General features: G+C 42.0%; 1 protein-coding gene across 5 annotated transcripts in view; it reads right to left on the bottom strand.

The window, feature by feature from the left end:
• The window catches only part of LOC311060530 (calcium uptake protein 3, mitochondrial-like), a gene marked incomplete at its 3' end in the record, with an annotated part of 48,748 nt that overhangs the window by 7,163 nt on the left and 19,085 nt on the right, over window positions 1-22,500 (bottom strand). For 2 of the 5 annotated variants that reach the window (XM_084078759.1, XM_084078760.1), the window contains exons 5-11: window positions 19,487-19,534; window positions 18,268-18,350; window positions 17,548-17,619; window positions 13,963-14,004; window positions 10,488-10,586; window positions 2,474-2,568; window positions 1,792-1,963 (exon numbers count right to left, since the gene is read on the bottom strand). In XM_084078759.1, the coding sequence (XP_083934885.1) occupies window positions 1,792-1,963; window positions 2,474-2,568; window positions 10,488-10,586; window positions 13,963-14,004; window positions 17,548-17,619; window positions 18,268-18,350; window positions 19,487-19,534 (611 nt within the window). The remainder of the gene's footprint in view (window positions 1-1,791; window positions 1,964-2,473; window positions 2,569-10,487; window positions 10,587-13,962; window positions 14,005-17,547; window positions 17,620-18,267; window positions 18,351-19,486; window positions 19,535-22,500) is intronic. The other 3 variants (XM_084078762.1, XM_084078763.1, XM_084078761.1) reach the window with 2 other exon arrangements.

Genomic DNA, 22,500 nt, shown 5'->3' on the forward strand with positions numbered 1-22,500 from the left:
ACTCTTCTCTTCAACACCACCCTACTTTCAATTCATACACTTACAAATAATATTATCATCTAGAACTTGATAGTGTTGGCCGTTGAGAAGTTACACTAGACCAAGTGTGGGTTACATACCTTACTAAAAGGCTCCTTGATGGTAGCTGTCGAAAGAGAGGAGAGCATTAAGCCTAATTCATGCTTTGTCGCACAATGGTATCGTTTGCAGAAAATAACTGTTTTTCAAGCTAACAATCTGATGTGTAGCGACTCGCGTTAATGCCCTATTTTCGGCAAGCGACACCATTATGCGACAAAGTTTAAATTAGACTTTACTCAGTCATTTCCCCCTCTCTGACTAACTTACAGTAGGCTGACTTAGCAGATGTTTTTAGATCGGCTATTTTTGCTATCATTGTAGAAGCAAGTATACAGGGCTTAAGTGGTTAATGAGAACAATTGTTCACAATTATTATTTAATTATTTAAATACATATATATTTAAAGGTTTTAGTAACATTATTGAGAAAATAGGGATGGATGTTATCCTCAGCAGCGATGGGAACAGGCAACATTTTATCTCGACTTTAAGTCGTGCCATTATTTTCAGTCAGTGTGATTCTACAGTTGGTACACGTGTTGAGCTGTATCTACTTTAGCAAATACACATGTAAAGAATGCTGCACTCTTCAGCTTGTCTCCCAAAAATCAGGCAGTACTTTACGAGGCAGCTCAAATTGAACACATTCGCAGCTCCTGGTGCAGGAGTTGAGTGTATTTGTGTGTCTGCATAAGTGTGTGTAAAAAAAGACAGAGGCAGAGAGATATTCCTTGTTTGTGTGTAAATTCATTTGAGTGTATACATTCATATGCAGGTATTTGCCTGAATTTGCGTTTGTGGACAGCATTGGTGACAACATTTGGATGAATTCCTGTGTGTGTGTGTGTGTGTGTGTGTGTGTGTGTGTGTGTGTGTGTGTGTGTGTGTGTGTGTGTGTGTGTGTGTGTGTGTGTGTGTGTGTGTGTGTGTGTGTGTGTGTGTGTGTGTGTGTGTGTGTGTGTGTGTGTGTGTGTGTGTGTGTGTGAGTGTGTTCAGTGGAGCGTTGAGGTGTAGAGAGCCACAACAGCCTGGGGCAGAGCCAGTGGTGGGGAACACCTGACACTGGAGATGGCTAGGGGCTGTAGGGATGGGGATGGGGATGGGGGGGTTACGGGAACTGGAACAGTATAGAGGGGATAAGTGGATGAATGGTGAGGGTTAGGAGAGGGGATGTCGCTTCCTCACCATGCTGTAAGGCTGAACCTTGTCATCCTGTTCAAATCTGCACATGCATGTTAATTTAACTCTGAGATTATTTGGTTAACCGGAATTACAAATGGATCAATTAACACTGAGGACCATAGACATTTGCCATTATTCTGTACTTTACTCTGAACTATTTGTGCAGTGTTGAGAAGGATCAAACTAAGAGTGGTAATAGATAATTGTAGAAAAGATAATGGATTCCTTCTTCACTGAGGTGATAACATGCAATCTAATATGATTGTCACTTCGGGGGACTCGTGAAGAGCTTTACCTCCGTCCTACTTCTCCCATTCAACAGCCCCCCACCCGAGCCTGTAGGAGTCGCCACTGCACTCTCCCCGCCAGGCCCCCCCCCCCCCCCCCACTCACACCCCCAATTGTGTTGGTATAGATGCTCGGCCAAGCCGGATTCACTGCAGTGGATCTGAACCCCTAGACTTAACCCCTGCACCACATGAGCACCCCAGACAGTGTACTTGTGCATTATACATTTGTGCATGTATACCTTCTCATCCGGTATGCACTGGCGGACATTCTCCAGGTAGGCGTTGATGTTCTCCACATTGGTGAAACGCAGGAGGATCCTGGCAAAGTCCTCCTCGCTGATGGTGGTCATTCCTTTAGAATAGGTTAGAAACTCTATTTCCAACACTTCTGTCTGGAGGTTATCCATGAACCTAATAGAGAAGAATGAATGATAAATAATTTAGTTGACATAGATCTGCAAAACACAAACTAAGGATGTGTTTTCAGCATTCATGGTATTTTTGTGTTTTTTTTTCCGCAGCTGAAATTTTTATTTGGGTATTAGGTAGTGCTGTCTAGTGATTCAGGTCCAGAAATGTTAGTTCTAAGTTGTTGGATCCTGGCCTGAGCTATAACCAATATACAGTAGCTTGGGCTCTGGAACAGCCAATTAGGAAAACCATGCCGTTTAGTTCCATTTTAACGGTACTGACTGAGATTGACTGAGGCAGACATTGTATCATCTATTCCACTGGTTCTCAACGTGGGGTCCAGAGATGACCAAATGGACACTTACGGGTTAAATGAACACAGAGGATTTTAAAGTGTTGATTGGGGTCAGAAAGATACACATTTTGTAGTCAATTGGGTCGGTGGCCTAATGCATCAAACTGCGGCCCTGAAAAAAAAGGATCACACATTATAATGACGGCCAAAAGTACCTGTAGAAGTCATCAAAGGTGAGCTCTGCCTTCCCTTTCTTCCCAAAGAAGTGGACCAATAGGGTGGTGTCAATCATCATGTTCTCATCTGCACGCTGGGATTGGTCATAACATTGAATCGTGAGGAGGAAGAGACAGAGAGAGACAATCAGAAACTGACAGGTAGGTAGCAAGCACAGTGATTGTAGTGACTGGGAGGAATACATGATCAATCCATCATGGCAGTCACGTGCCAAGCCAGCCAGGAAGCAGATTTATCAATCGCACGTGTGCAGAATGTGCATCGAGGACGGCAACGGCAAGCTGTCGATCAAAGAGTCAACCGGTCAGCTCGGATTAACAGTCAGTGGCCATTGTGACATCAACGGTACCAGTCTAGGCAGCAGTGGAATTTAACTTAGATCATCATCTGGAAAGTCACAAACTATTAATTTGGCCAATAGCTTCTTACTGTACACCCAATGGGATGTTTTATGATTACTCCCCTATTTCCAGTGGACACTTGGTTCTTGAGTCGTCAGCTGCTCATCTCCCAATCAAAGAAGAGATGTCCAGAAAATAACTAAAAAAAATCACCTTTCTTGGCCTTCTGCAAACTACTAATTAGATTAATCAATTCCGCCCTTAACAAATGTACATAAAACTACTTTGGGACAACTTTTTAGAATGAGTTTTAACTTAGACCAGATCTTTGGATCTGTTATATGATTAATTGATTATGATGATAATCTCTCAGAGATGTCTCTCCATGCTGCGCAGACTGGTGTTGTTGGGAGTGCTGCGGCAGCAGAGTGAACACCAGACTAGTGTGGTACGGATACAGGAGGTATAACAGACAGATGTGCACAAAGAGAGTCAACACACAGACATACAGTACAACAACTGAACGCACAGAGACATGCCTATAGACACTGAAGCACAGACGGAAGATGAAAGACAGAGAGAGAGGCAGAGGCAAAAGAGAAAGGAAACACAGAGAAAGAAATAACGAAAATTACTGATGTTCAACTGAAAACATGATGCAACACGTTTTTCAGTTGGAAATCAGTTATTTTGTCAAGCGACATCAGAAAGAAAGAATATCTCATCTAGCGGAGTATAGGAATTAGAGACAGATGAGGGAAAGAGGATATGAGTAGTGCAGCAATGGCACAGATACACACTAAGCTGAGACAGACAAGTGTTAAATTCACCACATATCATGCATTTCTGATCAGCAAAAGCCACATCAACAAACATCGACAAAACCTCAAACAGCAAACAGCGGCAAAAAACCCACAGCAGAAATGCAGAGAATGTGAGTCGATTACACCTTTTTCCATCAACGGAACAGAATCTCAGGTGACGCCTTAATTGGAACTCTGTTTTCTTTCTTTTTGGTTCAATCTCTCAGTCTACTTTTCTCAGAGCTCACCTCTCTCTGTTTATGTAACCCCTTTCTCATTCCTATCCTCTCTTCCTCCTCTACATTGTGTGTGTGTGTGTGTGTGTGTGTGTGTGTGTGTGTGTGTGTGTGTGTGTGTGTGTGTGTGTGTGTGTGTGTGTGTGTGTGTGTGTGTGTGTTTAGTAAAGTGATCTTGTGGCCATTTGGAAACTCTTTCAGGAGGCTCTGTTGTTTGTTCTGTTTGCTCAAGCTTTGTAAGCTGTTGTTTAACACTCTCTTAACCACTTAAGCCCCATTTTATACACTGGCTATTTGAAAATAGCCGATCTACAAACTCACAAGGTGTCGCATCGCATCACGGTGTGTTGTGAGCTTGTTTCTTTTAAAATGTGTGATAAACCGTGGGGGGGGGGGCGGGAGTCACCTAAGAGCATGTGCAAAAATAGGATGAAAGTGGTTAATCTCACTGAGGGAATACAAATTCTAGAAAAGAGAAGGAACATTGAGTTGAGGTAAATTTACACTCCGGATTTTACTTTGTTTAAACTGTACTCATGTGTACATGTGTCGCCTATAATAACATCCCCGTAATAGGGATGCCAGGTTGACAAATATATTTTTAAAGTGTGCAAAAAGTATTAATTTATAATAATAATAATGTGTGGTTGTCACAGCACCAGTAGGAACCAGTGATCATGCAGTAGGAATACATTTCTACTGCATTTGTATCCCATGAATCCATAACTTTGAGTTCATGGATATGCATAAATGTGTGCTTTTATAGCGGTTCTGTTAAAATACCCAGCCAGTGCCAGGGTAGGAAGACAGCGCCAGTGACATGACAAAAAAAAGGCAACTTTCTTCTCTCTCTCCCTGCCAATCGAGTGCCATGCCAAGGTATGCAGACATCAGATTAGGATGAAATCTCATGTCCTTTTCAGAAGGTAGAGCAGTTATGTTATTTTGCATCCCCATCATCATCATCATCGTCATCATCATAATAACATCAACATCACCAACACAATGCCATCATGTGGTTCTACCTGCAGGTTAAATTCCTACAGTCCAATGTGGGAGAGGAGGAAAATGTCATACAAGGTGATAAAAACGTTTGCAGGAGAAGAAAGTAAGAAATATCAGGCTTGTTCCATTTGAAAAACCACAAAGATGGCTGTCCCTAAGCAGATGTTGTCATTTAGGTGTGCATGTTTGGAATCAATTGCAAAGAAGAGAAATGAGCAAATAAATAAAATGGCGCTGCAGTGAGAAGACAGATTAATAAGAAATAATAATAATTGAATAAATAAAGAGTTTGGCTAACGACCTAATGTTGGGGTCAGAGCATGATAAAAAAGAAATGCCTCAAAATTATACATAGCAAAAGGTTAGAAAGATAATTTCAAGTACCAACATCTCCTCAAGTCCTTGGAATGTAAGGTAAACTCAGTAGACTTAGTAATACATTATACTAATTATTACATTATTAGATAAACCTTTGGGATTACTTTACAAAATCAAGTTGGGGTTTCAGATTAGGGAACTCAACTACTGCAGGTTAGTAGGGTAGGAGGTGTGGGTAGGGGGGCCTTTAACCATGGTTACTACTATATACTGTTCAACAAATGTATTTGTTGAACAGTAGCCAGACTTTCAGAGATCAGAGTGTAGCCAGACTTTCAGAGATCTCCACGGCGGAGCTAGGTGGAGATATCTGGCTCTACAAGAATACATTGCGGTAATTGTGGTGATATTATACTTTATTGATCCCTGTGAGTAAATTCCTCCTCTGCTTTTAAAGGGATAGTTCACCCTCAAAATGACTTTTTTTCTATCAATTATGGAGACTTGAATTCATGGATGTTTTTTTGTTTTTGTCGCATTCCTAAGCCAATAACTTGACCAGCAGCGGTTTCAGTAAGAGACACAAAGAATCTCCTTTGTGTCTCCTACCGGAACCGCTGCCTACCGGTCCGCTGGTCATCAAATTATTGGCTTAGGAATGCAACAAAAACAAAAAAATATCCATGAATTGAAATCTCCATGGGGTGACTAATCGATAGAAAAAAATAATGTTTTTGGGTGAACTATCCCTTTAACCCATCCTCACTATTAGGAGCTGCTCACTGGCTATGGTCAGCCAGTGAGCATTGCCCGGGGAACAGCTCCAGACCAGTGCCAGGAGTCCACAAAGAAAGGTCCCAGTCAGGCTCAAACCCAGGACCCTCTTTCTGTGAGGCAACAGTGCTAACCACTAACAACCATATGCCACCCTGGCTATGGATAAGAGTACATTCCAAGAGCCACACAAAACTCTATATACTGTACATTGGCTATGTGAGCTTACAGCCTATACACCTGCTATTTTCAAAGAATCTTGAAAAATTTGACATTTTGGAATATTTTGGGAACAATTTAACAAGAGATCTTGTATGGGGTCCACATGGCACGAATATTTTCAGATGGGGGTACATATTAATTTGGGGGTTCTTGACATGACAAAGTCTGAGAACCACTGAAGTAGGAGACCATACGCAGACAGCTGTACGAAAGACAGCTTTCCTGGTTGCTTCTGAGTCACATGTGCATCTTGTGATTAAATGTTTTGATTAGCAACAAATTAAGAATGATGTCATAAAAGCCTACGCTTCAGCTGTTTCATCACAGGTGTTTCATGCCACTGCCTTGCCTTTCAAGACAAGTCTTTCATTTGGATAAATGAAGATTTAACTCAGACTTTCTGATTCATTTCAGTGTCTTGTAATTAAATGTCTGAAAAGGGACAAATGGTACAAAAATAAACATATCTACTGATGTCTGTATGACACATGAGCTCTTCAGACAAAATCTAGTCACCTTTGTGTCTTTCTGTTCTGTATATTTCCTTCCTCCTCTGTTTTCACCTCCCTCTCTCCTTCCCTCTCTTATTCCATACTAATGTAAACTCCTCTATCCATTTTGAACAATAAGCAAATTGTAGTGAGGCTATGTGATACCCTTGAGGTGGCAGTGTACCAGGCACTTAAAGGGCCTAGCCTAGATTCACTGAGGCAGGTCACAGGTGACCATGATGTCCATCTTGGATGGAGGTGGATAACCTGAAGAAGGTTGAAGACTTTGCTTATGAATGATGGAGTGATGCCTATAAACATCTTCCTTCCCTTGCTTTGATTTGAAAGCACAACTCAATGCCATAGATTGACCCAATTAAAGCAGTTCCAGGAAGCAACAATCATGTTTCAGAACAAAAGTGAACTGAGGATATTCATGCTGTTGCTGGTCACCAGTCACAGTAACCATGTGTCTGACACCTTAAGGGTTGTCCACACCAAGAACAATAACTATAAATATGTCATTTACAAAATGGTACAAACTGAAACAGAGGGGGGAGTCCACACACCACAACTGAAATGAACAACGAGTCCGACAGTGGCGAACGATAAAATTGGAATCACTTTCAGAGCAATATGATGAACCATAGAAACACTGAGTCAATTAATATCCGTCCGAATTTACCGGGCACACAAAACTCTCGTTCAACATGTTTACAGAACGTTATCATCCACAGTGTGAATGCTCACATTATTATCGTTACAATTATTATTGTAGTTATCAGTGCTGGTGTGGACGGCCCTTAATTCTAAATGCTTAACTCCTGAACTCGTGTCATAAACAAACAAGCGTGTGGTTCCTGGAAGCTCAGTAGCGGTATCACGGTGAGCTCATCATTACCATGACTACGTAATCATTACCACGCCCCCAAGGCACGAGCCAACACCTGGTGTGTACTGTATATGTGTGTGTGTGTGTGTGTGTGTGTGTGTGTGTGTGTGTGTGTGTGTGTGTGTGTGCCCGAGTGACTGACTGACACAATGGCTACGCTTTTATGTTAGCTGGAGGTAAAAACAGTAATTACTGATGTAAATACTAAATGCCCCCCAACCCCTGAGTTTCTGAGTAATACTTGGAAGGAAATAAGTATTTAGTCATCAGTCAGACTGACATTCAGTCACACCTACAGTACAAGGGCTAAAAGCCTAACTCGCATACCCTAAAACCCCATGTCCCATATTCTCTCTTTTTCTATCCCATGTATTTGTCCCTTGCTACCTCCTTCTCTCTATCTACTCTTAGCTTTCACTCTCCTATGAAGAAGGTCACAACATGGCGGCCCTCATCCACTGAGTTCAAACGCCTCACAACAATCTTGTGAGGTTTGCCGCCATTACTTTCAATGGTGTGACGTCACGTTATCTTTCCGAATAGCCCATGGGTTCCCAACCTTTTCTGGTCCAGGGCCCACTTGAAAATCTTGAAAGCGTTCGCGACCCACCCATCTGACCACTTAACACGGCAGCCATAGAAATAATGTAGCATTACTTAAAATTCCTATTTATCAGTATCACAATGAAAACAAAAATACCATGACTTTTCTTTACATGCATTTTTGTTTGTTATATTATCAATAAAATCTTTGTGTTTTGCCAATTATTTAGAGGCCCACGTGCAATATCCTCACGGCCCACCAGTGGGCCCCGGCCCACAGGTTGGGAATCGCTGTCCTATACCAATCAGAAAACACTACTAAAATGTCCTCTCTCCACATTTCTCCACATTGCCAGTCAGTACCTCCCTGCACCTGACAAACACAGTGAGGTAATGGTTGATTCAATCTCTCTACCACTCCATCCCTCCCTCCTTTTCTCTTTCACACAGCCTGTCAGTCACTCAGTCCCTCCTTCACCAGACAAAAACAGAGAGGTATAAACGGTGACTAATCTGTTGAGTAAACACATCCTTCCCCTCCCCTTCTTTAAATAGGACTTGTTACCTCTTTCTTTCCCTTAAATGTGCCCTCCTCTTCACTTCTTCTCCCCAGTGTCCTTCCTCCTCCCCCCTGATTTCCCATAGCATGCCCTCTCTTCTTCCCTCCTGTCTTTTTGTCATCTGACCCTTGCTTAATTCATGTTTCATGATGGATTTTGCTTGACAAAAATGATGTAAGCAAGATGTCACACTAAACGTTCTTGCCAAAGCCTCCCCTGCCCCCAGTTGTCTTCTTTCCTAATCTTTCGTTTTCTATATTGTGCATTCCTTGCTTTGCTGTTCTTAGCCCCCTGCTCCCCCCATCTCCTGTGTCTGGTTTGTCTTTTCTGTCCGTCTACTTGTTGATGAAAGGCTCCTCAGTGTAAATACAAGGTCAGGTACATTACCTTCCACTATCATTATCTCCACCTTAGCTTCCGCTGCCATTAGCTGCTAGCCTGCCACTAGAGTGCGGAGTCTGTTATTACCGGTATGTAGCTAGCCTGCTAGCAGCATATTAGCTTCACTCGTTATTAATCATTACCAGTAGTAGTACCCTGGAGCTATAGTCGTTCAATTGGCACCTAGAGTGCCAGGCCAGCAACAGTAAAAATTATTTTGTCTTTTTTGCGTAAATTCCAAATGCTATTTGGCCATAATTTACTAGCTACTAGCTTTAACCAGACAAGTCTCCCTTTTTTATAATTTTCAAAAATGTCTTTCAAGTATTATACACTTTTAGAATGCAAGGGTGAGTTTAAATTGTGCTCCATGAGGGGATGTGAGAGTGATTACAGATAGTTGGAGGAAATGTGTGTACTACGTTGCTTAAAAGATCCTATTTTCATGTTCAGCAATCAGTCATTTCACGGTATGAGTTAGTGTTTTGGTGGACGTTGAGGAGGATTCTTGCCATTAAACACCAAAGGTACAACACTAGCCACAACAAGCCACACATACAGTACACTGACAAAAGCATATTGAAGAGGCCAAACAACAAAGGAAAGGTAACACAACAAAGAGAAACGGGCCGGTTATTATAACATGGACAGTTGAATACTGTATGTAACGTCCAATTTGCACCTACAGCATACTGTAATGTCACTACCATTGCTATAAAAACAGATCAACAGAACAAAGATCAAATACTTTTAAACGTAAAATAATGACATAAATACTGTATGATGGAGAACATGTGCTTGATCAAATATCATGAAGAAATACAGTAGAGTATGCTGATATTTATTCATTTGGAGTTACTGAGGCACAGGTACATAAGGGTGGAAACAGACTTCAACATTTCACCTAAATTCAGTCCCAGCAAAGCCGTCCCCTCAAATCTAGAAGGCTGGACTGAAATCCTACATTTAAAGTTTCTGTCCAAGGTCTTCTCTTGCATTCCAATATGCCAAGCCGCTTTGTGCAAATATTTTAAAGAAATCTTGAAGTGTTTGCCACCCTGTAAGGAAGGACGGCGGGTTCCTGAGGACAGGTAAATACATTGAATGGAAAGGAATGGAATGGAAGGGTGGGGATTCAGTAGTACCTTTTGTACATTTAGGTAGGTAGGTAAGTAGTTAGGTAGCTATAGATAGATAGACAGATAGACAGATAGATAGATAGATAGATAGATAGAGTCATGGGGTGAACGAGAGACTGTTAAAAAATAAAAAAGAGGGCAGGAAGGTGGGAGTGAGTGTGTTGCCATGTACCTCCAGATCTACTGGTTGTAGAGGTACCAAGCGGTTGGTCAAGGAGAGGGATAGAAAGAGGGATGAAATGATGAGAGGAGGGGGGTAGGGTCAGCGGACAGGTGAGACTGTGTACCTCCGCCAGGTCAGAAAACAGGGCTTGACTGGCCCCTCGCCTCACAACGTCCCAGTAACTCCATGATGCCACAACCTCCTGACTGTCTTTTTTTTGCACCTGTAGGAGTGGTTAGGGGTTAGGATCAAGTCACTGCCTGGTCAACCAGTTCAGAAAGTGTCAAGTATCATGTGATTCACAGAACGGTATACTTCTAATTGACCGTGAAACGCTCTGATTGTGCGAACTGGTCATTGTATTGTCACATGTGGCAATGCACATCTGTTCTGGTGCTTCAAAATGGTTTTAGTAAACGCTACAAATGACTTGGCAAATAACGCCATATCTCCATTTTGGAAAGTGTTTTCCTACTTGCAATCCTTCGGTCAAGATTTCAATGATTTGTCTTCTCTCAAATTAACTATATTCAAAGTCAAGCCCTTTGTGACTAATACGTTTAATATGAATGTAGAATGTGCTTTCATTTCATGCCACAAATGTCTTTAAGTGGGAGAATCAACCTGTAGATATTTAATTTTGTAATAATATTTCACCCATGTCTCAGGGTGATGTTTGCATATTGTTCATGACATATTATTTTTACGCTTTTAAGGAAGAGGAGCTAAAGCAATAATAATTTCCACATTAATTTACATGTTGTTACATGTTGAATTTTATACATATTGTCAAACAATATGTATAAAAACCTGTCAAAATATTTTCAATTTTCAATTCACAAAAGTATATTTCATATATTTATCTAATTCATATTTTCCTTATCATTTTGGATGCATTAGTGCTTCTCTTATTTCTAGCGCTGAAAGACTGTAATAAAGGCGGACCTGTCTAAAATCAGAGTAATACGATATGTGTTTTTGAGTGGATTTTACCTTTAAGAGCCAACCATGGTGCCGCTGACCACCCACCAAGTCTTACTCTCAGGGGAGTATACAACAGCAGCCATTTTAACATCATAAGAGACAATGCAGCTATCCATTAGAACTGACACTGTCTGCTTGTGTGCATGTGTGTGCATGAGCATGCATGTGTGGCTAAGTGAGAGAATAGTTCATTGTCCAAACACTGCCAAAGTGGATGGCTGTCTTTTGATCTAAGTTACAATGGCCTGTGCAACGGAGGTGATTCTATTCACAGAGCATGTGTATGGAGCCACACAACCCTACACATGAGCTCCCCAAACAAGACAAACATTCTTCATTACCATTGCCACAACATGTTTAAAGTGTCTCCCACTGTAAACCAACCAAACATTTTCCTCCAAAATGAGGACTTGTAAGTTTTAATCCTCTAACTACAGAAAGCGGATTGAAAAAGTGTTATGCAAATGTGGTAGGCTTCTATTTTAGATCAATAGATTTTAGAATTTGTTTCCTGAGGAAATTACTCAAAGTTATTGATCATTTGGCAAATGAAATGCGAGCTAGCTACATAATGGATGCTCTACTGAATTAGTGGACAAGTGCAGCTTGCTTCTGACATGACTCCACTGTTTGCTTTCCTCATCAGGATAATGTGCAGGAGCTTGGACAAAAGGACTGTTTCTCTGTGCGTTTGCAAGCCGCTGCAGTTCATTCTTTGTGTTAACAATAACCTAATGGCAACTTCCATATCGCGCGCGCGCGCGCACACACACACACACACACACACACACACACACACACACACACACACCCTAAAATGCTTTAAATGTCCCATGGCGGATTCTGTTTAGAGCCATAGAGGGTGTCATGTCATTTTAAATCAGATCACCCTTTTTTCTAAGAGTTCATCTCTGACCCCTTAAATCCATTAACTCTCCCATCCCATCCCTCTGTTTATTCAGCCTTCCTTCAACCATCATTCCTCAATTAATCACTCAGCTATCCTGATAGACATTTATCCATCTACCCATCCATCCATCCATCCATCCAGTCCATTTCATCCATACTTTGATACGTCCATTGATCGATCGTCATATCTATGGTAAGCCATTTGGACATTTATTACATATCCTTGATATCAGACGCCGTTGCTACACTAGTTAAAGGTAGGGTAAGTCATATTTTTGGGTTAAAACAAAAACCTTTTTGTTAAGGTTAAAGCACTATATTTTGATATTAATCATTGCTATATAGAGTTTTTGTTCAGTAACTGGGGTCTCCCCGTTTCTCCACCTCTTCAATCAACAGAAAATACATGTTCAGGTGGGTTGCAACATTTCTGCCAATCAGGAGAGAGTACCCATTTATCAGCTTAATTTTTATAGTGTTCCAGTTCCAATTTTGTCTGGTCCTTTATTTGTGTCATCACTTCCAATTTCATTCTTTAATCTGTATCCTGTCTGAGTTCTCTATCCTGATTGGAGAAAATTGGTATCCTGACCCGAAAATGCATTTTCTGTTTAATACAATCACTGTATAGAAATGAGTACTAGCATAATATAGAGCTATTTAACAATTATTTTAATCAAAGAAAATCACTTACCCTACCTTTAACTAGTGTTAGCCAAAATTCACACTAGCTAACTAGTTGGAGTGTCTTTTGACTTTACTAGTAAACTGAACAGGCTTAAAATCTCGATCACTATATCGATCCATTCATCCATCCATCCATCCATCCCATACTGTACATACTTCCATTCCATCCATCCATCTATCCATCCAAAACATTCCATCACATATGAGGTTGGCTGATGAAAAACTATGCCACATAGAGATGAACTGCAGTAATCTACTCAGTAGACTGCAAAAATCTATATTGGATTGTAAGGAAAAAAGAAATACTCAGAAAGGGCATTAAGATGAGAGGATTCAAAAACCACCTGACATCTCCATACCTCCATACCCCCCCCCTCTCTCTCTCTCTCTACCAAACAGTGAACAACAGATTGTCATGAGGGTGGCCTGTCACGTGAGCTTTGTAATGTGTCAGAGAGATAGAAGGATCCACCTAGCTAACAGAGGTCTTAAAGTTGCAATACATACTGTAGGATGACGAAGGCAGCAACCTCACACATCTCCCAGTCTGCATCCCTCCCTCCACCCAAACACACACACGCACACACACAGCAAAATCTGGAGTCGCAAATGAACCCATAAGGGTCACACTTACACTTTCAAAGTTAAATGAACACTCCGGATGTTACTGTGCCCCCTCGACTACTGAACAGAGGACAGTTAATACTGCGTTCACACTGGCAGATACAAAAGCTACAAAGCCACACAGCATATCTGTCGTTTTGTAGCTTTGTATCTGAAGTTGAAGCCAGCTCAACTTATTTTTAGCTTTGTAGCTGTTGTTTCTTTTGTAGCAGCTACAAACTTCGGATGTATCTTTGTATCTTCATGTCGCCGGCTTCCATCGAAAACGAATGGTAGACTGTATATCTTTGTATCTGTCAGTGTGAACGCAGCATTACACTGAGAGGTCAGACTTGTGGATACATACGCTGTTCACGGGACAGTTACACTAAGAGGTCAGACAGGTGGATACATACGCTGTTCATGGGGGCAACCTGATATCCATAGAGCTGCATAGTCTAGCACACACAGAGAAAAACACACGAGGAAGAGAGAGGGGGATCACACAGCATGCAGTCACAGAAGGAAGAGGAGGAGGAGGAGGAGGAGGAGGAGAGAAGGTAAAATAAATGTTAGTGCATGCGGAGGAAAGAGGCTGGCTGTGTGGACACTCAACGGAAGGACAGAAGTGTCATTATTCAACACATCTGCAGGTGTGAGTTTGGGCCAACACGCACACATTTTATGTCACGTAAGTGACATAAAACATATTTGAACACTAAGATGAGAATCTCATCTTTGACTTGTGCTTAAAAGTGACACAAGATGTGTTCCTGGGCCACGTTACACTTGCAAATGCATCGGAAATAACATTCTCGCATGTACTGTATACAATACGTATGATGGAACAGTAGGGGCGAAATCTGATTGGGAACAACAGGATACAATATCAATAAACAATCATAATTATACAGTACTTGCTGCATGCACTATAAACATTGTCAAGTGTAACTACACTAATGGCCAGTTTAGCTTGGGCACTTCCATTATGTTCTTAAACAGTATCACACACTTCCTGAAAAGTCTTTCACAGTTCTAAGGCACTGGTAAGGCTTGAATATTCCACTCAACCCATAGTTTTACTGAAATATACTGGTTTGAAAAAAAGGTGTCTTCAAGAAGCTCAAGTTGGCGCAACCTGTTAGCTTACAAGTGATGCTGCGCTTTTAATAAATACAAGCTGTAAAATGTAGGCAAATCACTGTCATAAACACAATAGTAACAATTTGTCTCTTGAGTATTACTACATAGCATACAGATAACATGGCTAGGCAATCATTTATTTATCACATTAGCATTATTTAGTCACAACGCTGCAACTATGGTGGCCATGTTTGACATGCTGAGTTCCTTCCATAGCCAGGTCACTCATTGGTGACAGTTGCGCAGTGGCAATTGGTCAGCTACTGCTGCTGCCACATTAGCCCTTGGGGTTATCACTTATCGGGGTGATAAATATCAAATATCACCCACTTGGTCCTTTTATCACTCACCTTAGCAAGGGCAAATAAAGTCTGGGTATGTGATAAACAGGATTATACACTTTGAGATGTGTTATATGATAATAATTTGTCTCACATCGGATAGACCTTCTCATCTGAATGTCTCTGTCCACAGGTTTGTCCACCAGAGGGCATTGAAAACACCAAATGCAGCTGAACTAATAAACACCTCTAGTTTTGGGACTTTTGAGAAGGGGGAGTTGGGGGAAGTGGATGGATTGTTATGTCCTAGATAGCGGGGGCATACGCGGTCACAGGATAATGCTGAATCAGCAGTGGTATTTTGCTTCCGCGTTCTAAGAAAGCAGCAAGGTTACGTCTATGGCAAGGAGCAACCTCCGCTTCCTCCACTATGACAGGAGGTGGACTCAGCAAAAAGTGGATTGGCAAGGTTAAGAAAAGTTCAAGGTGAGACAGAGCAGCAGCCAACCACAAGTACACTTTAGTTTGAGTAGGCGTGGCCTAGGCGTACAAACTTGACACCACTTTAGAATGGACAGAAACAGACAATGGAAGTAGCAACTATTGATGACTAAGTTTTAAACTAGCAGTTGTAGCTGTGAAATTGAGCAACTGCATGGTCTAAAATTACCTTAAATGCATAGGTCGTTTACAAACACGCTACCAGAGACGAGCATGGAGAGTCTGCACTTCTACTATGAAGGTAGATATGTTGCAAAATTCAATTGAGCTTGTAGATTCATAGACAATCAATCAGAAAATGATATACATGTGTAAATGTTGGATTACAAATGTGCAACTGCCGATCTACACATGTGCGAATATTTTTTCTGTGACTTTACTTTTTTTCTTCTTTGTGTGGCTTTGTGACTTTGATTACATGTGTGGATTACAGGTTACAGGTTCAAATTTTCAAAGTACAGGTGTGTAGGTCACATTGTACAAGTGCTCAAATCAATTTCACAAGCTCTCGAAATTTGCAACATACTGTATCTACCTTCATATTCTCCTCCCTGCCTGTGAGCTCTACTGCCAGGTGCTGTACTGGCTCGAGCTGTTCGGAGCAGCGGCGCTCTCGCTGCACCACAAGTAGCTTATTTACAAGGATGTCACTCATACCTCAGACATGCCCATTTAGTGTGATTCTGGACATTTGCTTTCTGCTGCTGGTGTGGATTAAGCATTCAGCGAGGGTAGAAAGGCTGTGACATGTCTTCCCGTCCTGAAATAGGAGCTGAGTGCTAGAGCACTCGGAGGGAGAGCAGGTTCTCTAATCTCTAACTCTACTCTCAACTCATTGACTGCCCGGAGTAAATAAATCAGCCCTTGCCCTTATTTCACTACAGGACGATCGACACACTGAGTGTCGCAAAAGACGGAGGAGTGTCTTTGCTCCCATCGGGGGGAAAAAGCGTGTCACTGCGACCCTCCGTTCTTTAGTTATTGGCTGTTGAATATAGCTTGTTCTCGCCAAAGACGCAGAAAAAAATAGAAATTATTTTTTCTAAATCCTTTAAAAATAGATCGGACGGGGATGGGTTTGTTGTGATCACATTATATCCGGGTGTACACTTCTTTGGGAGTTCTAGGATCACTCATAGGTTGGCAAAGACCGCCCTCTAGCGTGAACACTGAAAGCACCAGCATGCATCAAAATACATCAATGGCAGTCAATGAGTTAAGAATCAAAGAAAAAATCTCCTTATCACTCGACTTATGCTCACAAGTAAGCTGGAAACTATACATATCATTTTGTATAGGGCACTGGATTTACAGAAACATTCCTTGTACACCTGTGTGCATCTGTTGTATGTTTTATCTTGGATCCTCGGTTACCTCAAAGACAATAGAGCACCGAAGTCCTGAATTCACTGCCAGTAGAGGGCGCTTTTCGCAGGTTCGTAGCTTTACTTTTTGTATTGATAACCTCATTGGGGAATCTTAGATCGCTTCGTATAAGAACTGTGTTCCAAAAATAAACACACCACCATGGCGTTTTTACTCATATGGAAATGAGGCATCGACTGAAGGTGTAAATGTACACATTTACCCAAAGACTAACACAATATAAACACTAGAAACGAGTCAAACAACCCAAAGACTACATTTCCAATGAAAGCGGCTGCAGTGGGGACAGTGATTTCAGACCCGGAAGTAGAAGTTCTTAAGACTTTTAAGGCAGAATTAATTCCATTTTCGCCAGAAACAGGCTGTATAAAATATGAATGAATATCATAAACGATGCAGAGCCACCCCCCTGACAAAAACGCCAGGGTGGTGTGTTTATGTTTGGAACACAGTTCTTATATGACGTGATGTAAGATTTCCAAATGGGGATTTCAACACAAAAAATAAAGCCGTGAACCCGCGGAACAGCGCCCTCTACTGGCAGTGACGTCAGACTTCGGTGCTCTATAGCCACACCTGGTAATCTTGGGCTGTTTGACTGTATTTAAGGGAACTTAACACATGCAAGTATACACACGCACACACACACGCACGCACGCACGCACGCACGCCATCCTCTTACGTTCTTACCAGCTGGGCAGATTTGTCAGCATCTCCTTTTCGCCCTTTCTTCTCATTTTTCTTACGGAAGATCTCCTGCAGCTATAGTGACATAGACGGAAGACAGACAGTTGCAAACACAGACAGACAGGAAGACCGAGAATGGGAGAGACACAGACAGGTTGTCAATACTATAGCGCACTTGAGCGCACTATAGCAGGCACTTTACCACTGCGCTCGGGTGGCACAGTGGTAAAGTGCCTGCCCACCACCGCGGGGTCCGCTTCAATATGCCGACGGCTCATTATTCCGACGGTTACTAACCCTATACCAAACCCTAACCTTAACCCTAACCGCACGTGGAAGCCACGTAGTCGGAATAATGGGCCGTCGGACGTATGAGCAGTCCCCCCACCGCGGAGGCTGTGCGTCTGAATCCACCGTGGTGCATCCGGCTTTGTCAAGGGTCTACACAATTGGCCGTGTTCGGGGAGGGAAGCCGGACAGGGAGGGTGATATTTGTAACTGCATTAATTCCTACGGAGACGGCACCTGTCAACAGGGAGTGTTGGACGGGAGGAGTAGGACGAAGGCTCTACGTCCTCCCGGTGGGTGCTCCTCACTAGCAGGTGAATCAGTAGGATACGACAGCAGTGACAACACACAAATGTGTGTGGGGAGGAATCAATTGGCATAACGACTAAATTGACGAGAAAAAGGGGTAAAAAAGATGCAGTAGCAGTAACTCACCACCAGGAACTCCCTCTTGTCCACCATCTGGTTGCCGTCAGCATCAAACATGTTGAAAGCGATCTTAAAACCGGCGTGAGGCTCTAGACAACACAACGAACAACACACAGACTGTGTGTGAGCATTAAATGTGAACTTAAAGGACCAGACTACGGTAATGTGAAATATACTGTGAGTGATAGTTAACAGATATGCAATGTGAAAAGGTTGATCATTTCCCAAAGCATAGCATTTTTTTTTCTTTTTTCCATATCCTTTTAATTACAGTACAGTATGAAAACCCACTTGCGGAGATTTTAAACACTGTTGAAGTAGGAAAGTAGAAACACACACTTGTACTAGTGAGGTGCTGGCTATCAGGACAGCAAGATCTAACGGGAGATTCTGCGGACTCATAACTCCAAAGCAATACTAAATTCTTCAGTATAAAGTATTGCATCCAAGTTATGAGAGGTGCGGCCTCTCCCTTAGACCTTGACATAGGTCATCACAGAGTTCTTGCTATGCAAGTCTCAAGTCTTAACCTTTGAGTTTCATGTAAGTCACAAGTCTTGAAGGGCATGTCTCAGGCAAACATCTCATGTCATTGTGTTCAGGCCAAGACAGAGTCAGGTCATGACTCAAAAGTTCCAAACATGTGTAGTTGATTGTGGTATTATGAAATATACCAGCGAAGGCATCTCGCATGAACATTGGGGGAAATAATGCAAAACATCATCCACATCAAATCCAAGTCATGGACATGCAGGTCTAAGTCAAGTGTCGGGTATTTTAACCCATTAAGACCTGGAACTGTGTCATTTTTAGATTTGAGCTAAAAAGCATTATTTTACTCTGCTATTTTTGAAAAATCGTGAAAATGTGTGCAAATCTTTGAATATATATATTTTTAAAGCGAACATTTTTAACTCAAATCGTTGCCTTTGGGGGTCCCTGGAACAAAATATTTTGCTGGGGTTCCGCGGCCAAATACATATAATTTTGGGGGTCCTTGACATGAAAAAGATTGAGCACCACTGATATAGAAACATGCGTTTTTCAGAATAGTGTTGGGATTTAGGAGACATATAGAATCGGCTTCAGGTCTTAATGGGTTAAGTCACAAAAAAATTGAATCGAGTCTCAAATCCACAATTCTGGGTAATCTAACAAAGTGAAAATGTAGGTTATTGTTGGATTAAGGGAATAAGGTAACAGTGGAGAGCTGGATTGGACTCACTTGTCAGGATGCAGAGCAGGAAGAGGTACTCTGTGTAAGCGATGATGCCTGGACCAAGAGAGAGTTAAAGAATAGGTCACAAGCACATACACACACACAATGTTTACAGATGTTCAAAGGCTACTGGGCCTCCTGAGACACACAGAGATGTATAACACACACACACACACACACACACACACACACACACACACACACACACACACACACACACACACACACACACACACACACACACACACACACACACACACACACACACACACACACACACACACACACACACACACACACACACACACAGGCATGAACACACGGTGGTAATCCTTCCTTTCATGAAGATAGCATCTTAAAATCTGTCTTCTTTAACTGCCAGCGGCCATTTGGCCACACACCGTTTGATTTTCCACACCCTGAGTGTCCAAGGTTAAGACATTGGCTATAAGTGGCTGTGTAGCTGTGTGTGTGGCTATAAGTGGCTGTGTGTGTGTGTGTGTGTGTGTGTGTGTGTGTGTGTGTGTGTGTGTGTGTGTGTGTGTGTGTGTGTGTGTGTGTGTGTGTGTGTGTGTGTGTGTGTGTGTGTGTGTGTGTGCGCGCGCGCATACACAGACGTGCGTGCATGCATGCGAGTGCATATATGCACACCTATGTGTATGTTTGGATAAGCAAGTGAAAAATGTTTCAGTGGTGATCCATTCTAGCCTAGGGGCCCATTTAGGAATCTTTGTAACCTCTCTCTCTCTCTCTCTCTCTCTCTCTCTCTGTGTGTCTCATACTCTCCCTCTCTTCATCTCTCCATCCCTTTCTCAGTTTCTTCCTTTCCGATCGTCGAGATAGTTCAGGGTGACTGGCTTGAGTGTTACGGGAGACTAGCTCCCTGTGTGTGTGTGTGTGTGTGTGTGTGTGTGTGTGTGTGTGTGTGTGTGTGTGTGTGTGTGTGTGTGTGTGTGTGTGTGTGTGTGTGTGTGTGTTAACATGACACCATTGAGGACCTGTAAGGCTTGTGTTTTTCTGTGATGGTGGACTCCATTGTGTAGACAATCTGTAGTTTTCCTCCGTGTAGCCTGAGCTAAAGGCCACATGTTGTTTTTAGACCAGAGGGCAGAAAGCTAAAACCACACACACTGTATACCTGTTAATGTAACGCTGTCCCTTCATCTATCTGATGGGGCCAGACACTGTGCCAAGTGGATTTTCTCACAGTCAACGCATTTACGCGGTTAGGGGGCGTAAGATAAAGATCGATACAATTAAATTAAATCGCAATTGTATTTGTCACGATACTGAAAAACGATTCTCCAGGCATTTAGTATGGATTTCTTAATTAATAGATTATGGTTTTAGAAGGTGGCGGTGTTAGAATTTGTGGTTTAACCCAGGGGAATTTGAAGGGGTTCTAGGAGGTCTGTTAAGTACCATAAAAATAACTGATAGTGAGGAACCAAATTATACCTTTACGGGGCTGTAACTTTAAATTAACTGAGGATTTTACAGTGTAGATTGGGGTGCGAGAGATGAAAAGGTTCAGAATCACTGATTTAACGTGCCATTGTTCATAGTATTGAATGGACTTCCTCTGTTCAGATTGTAAATAGCTTTACTCATCTTCTGTGTATTGAAGTCTTTTTATATAAAAGGACCCCAGTGTCATAGCTTTTTGAGGCTGAGGTTCCAGAACATTTGATGCCATGAGTGTTTGCAATAAATACTGTTTACTTTAAACACTACTTCTTGGTGGGGAAAAGTTATACCAAAGGTTTCATTGTGTTCAGTTGATATCATATTTGAGCTGTCATCCATTGTCTGACATTGGGGCTCCGCGGTGGCTGTGGTGATTTGCGTTTGCCAAACATTACATCGCCATACCGATTTCAAGCATTACATTTAAAAAAGCTTACAGTATATCAACATATACAGCAAAATGTCTTGTTGAACGCACCTCAGGACAGTTGCAACAGAGAATTATAGTCAGTGCATTCTTAATCCAAAACATTGGTCTTGTATCACACTCAAACGTACACACACACATACAAACGCTAAATATGCTCAGGCAACACTCAGCATTCCTCAGTCTGACGCATAGCTCTGACATCCATGGTCGTCTCCTCCGACAGCGGTAATCCGAGGCCATTCCCAGGATTCTATCTGTCACAGCACGGAGAGGAGAGCATGTCCTGACATCACTAAACACACACACACACACACACGCACACGCACACGCACACGCACACATACACACACACACACACACACACACACACACACACACATGCACACGCACACAGGATGCCATCACCACTCAACAAAACCTCTTTATATATCACTGCTTGTTCTTTTGACTTTCCCTTTTGACTTTTTTCACACGTTCAGTCAGTTCTTATGTCTTTCAGTCCAACAATGAGTGAGGTGTGTGTGTGTGTGTGTGTGTGTGTGTGTGTGTGTGTGTGTGTGTGTGTGTGTGTGTGTGTGTGTGTGTGTGTGTGTGTGTGTGTGTGTGTGTTGTGTGGTCTGCAGTATTCTAGCAGTCATTGGAAAAGCCACACCTACAGCTGTAATATCTTCCTTCCCCTATAAGCTACAGTCTAGGTTTACAAGATCCAGCGTGTTAATTTAACTTCAAGTGAAACCCTTACAGGTCCATTTCTATACTTTCTGAGTTAAATGAACGCTCCAGATTCAACTGTAGTGTGAACCCCCCCTCTTTGCTCTTTCCATATTTCAGGGTATTTTCATTTTGTTGCTGTTGTGCAGAAACCTTGTATCGCCACATTTCTCCGTATTTTATACTTCTTTGTATAATAGTGCCGAGCAAAAGTAGTGAAAAAAGCTGATCTTCAGATATTTCCTCCAGACACATGCATGCAAAAACACAGTATGCATAGACAGACAGACAGGTCTCCCTTAAATATGAGACCACTTAGTTCCTTCCTTCAGCAAAAATAACCACTAGATGAGGGTCTCACAATACGGTTTTATGACGGTTTGAACTATACTGAAATAGGCTATATATATAC

This window comes from Gymnoscopelus microlampas (genome assembly GCF_963454915.1).
Source record: "Gymnoscopelus microlampas genome assembly, chromosome: 2".
NCBI classification, from domain to species: Eukaryota; Metazoa; Chordata; class Actinopteri; order Myctophiformes; family Myctophidae; genus Gymnoscopelus; species Gymnoscopelus microlampas.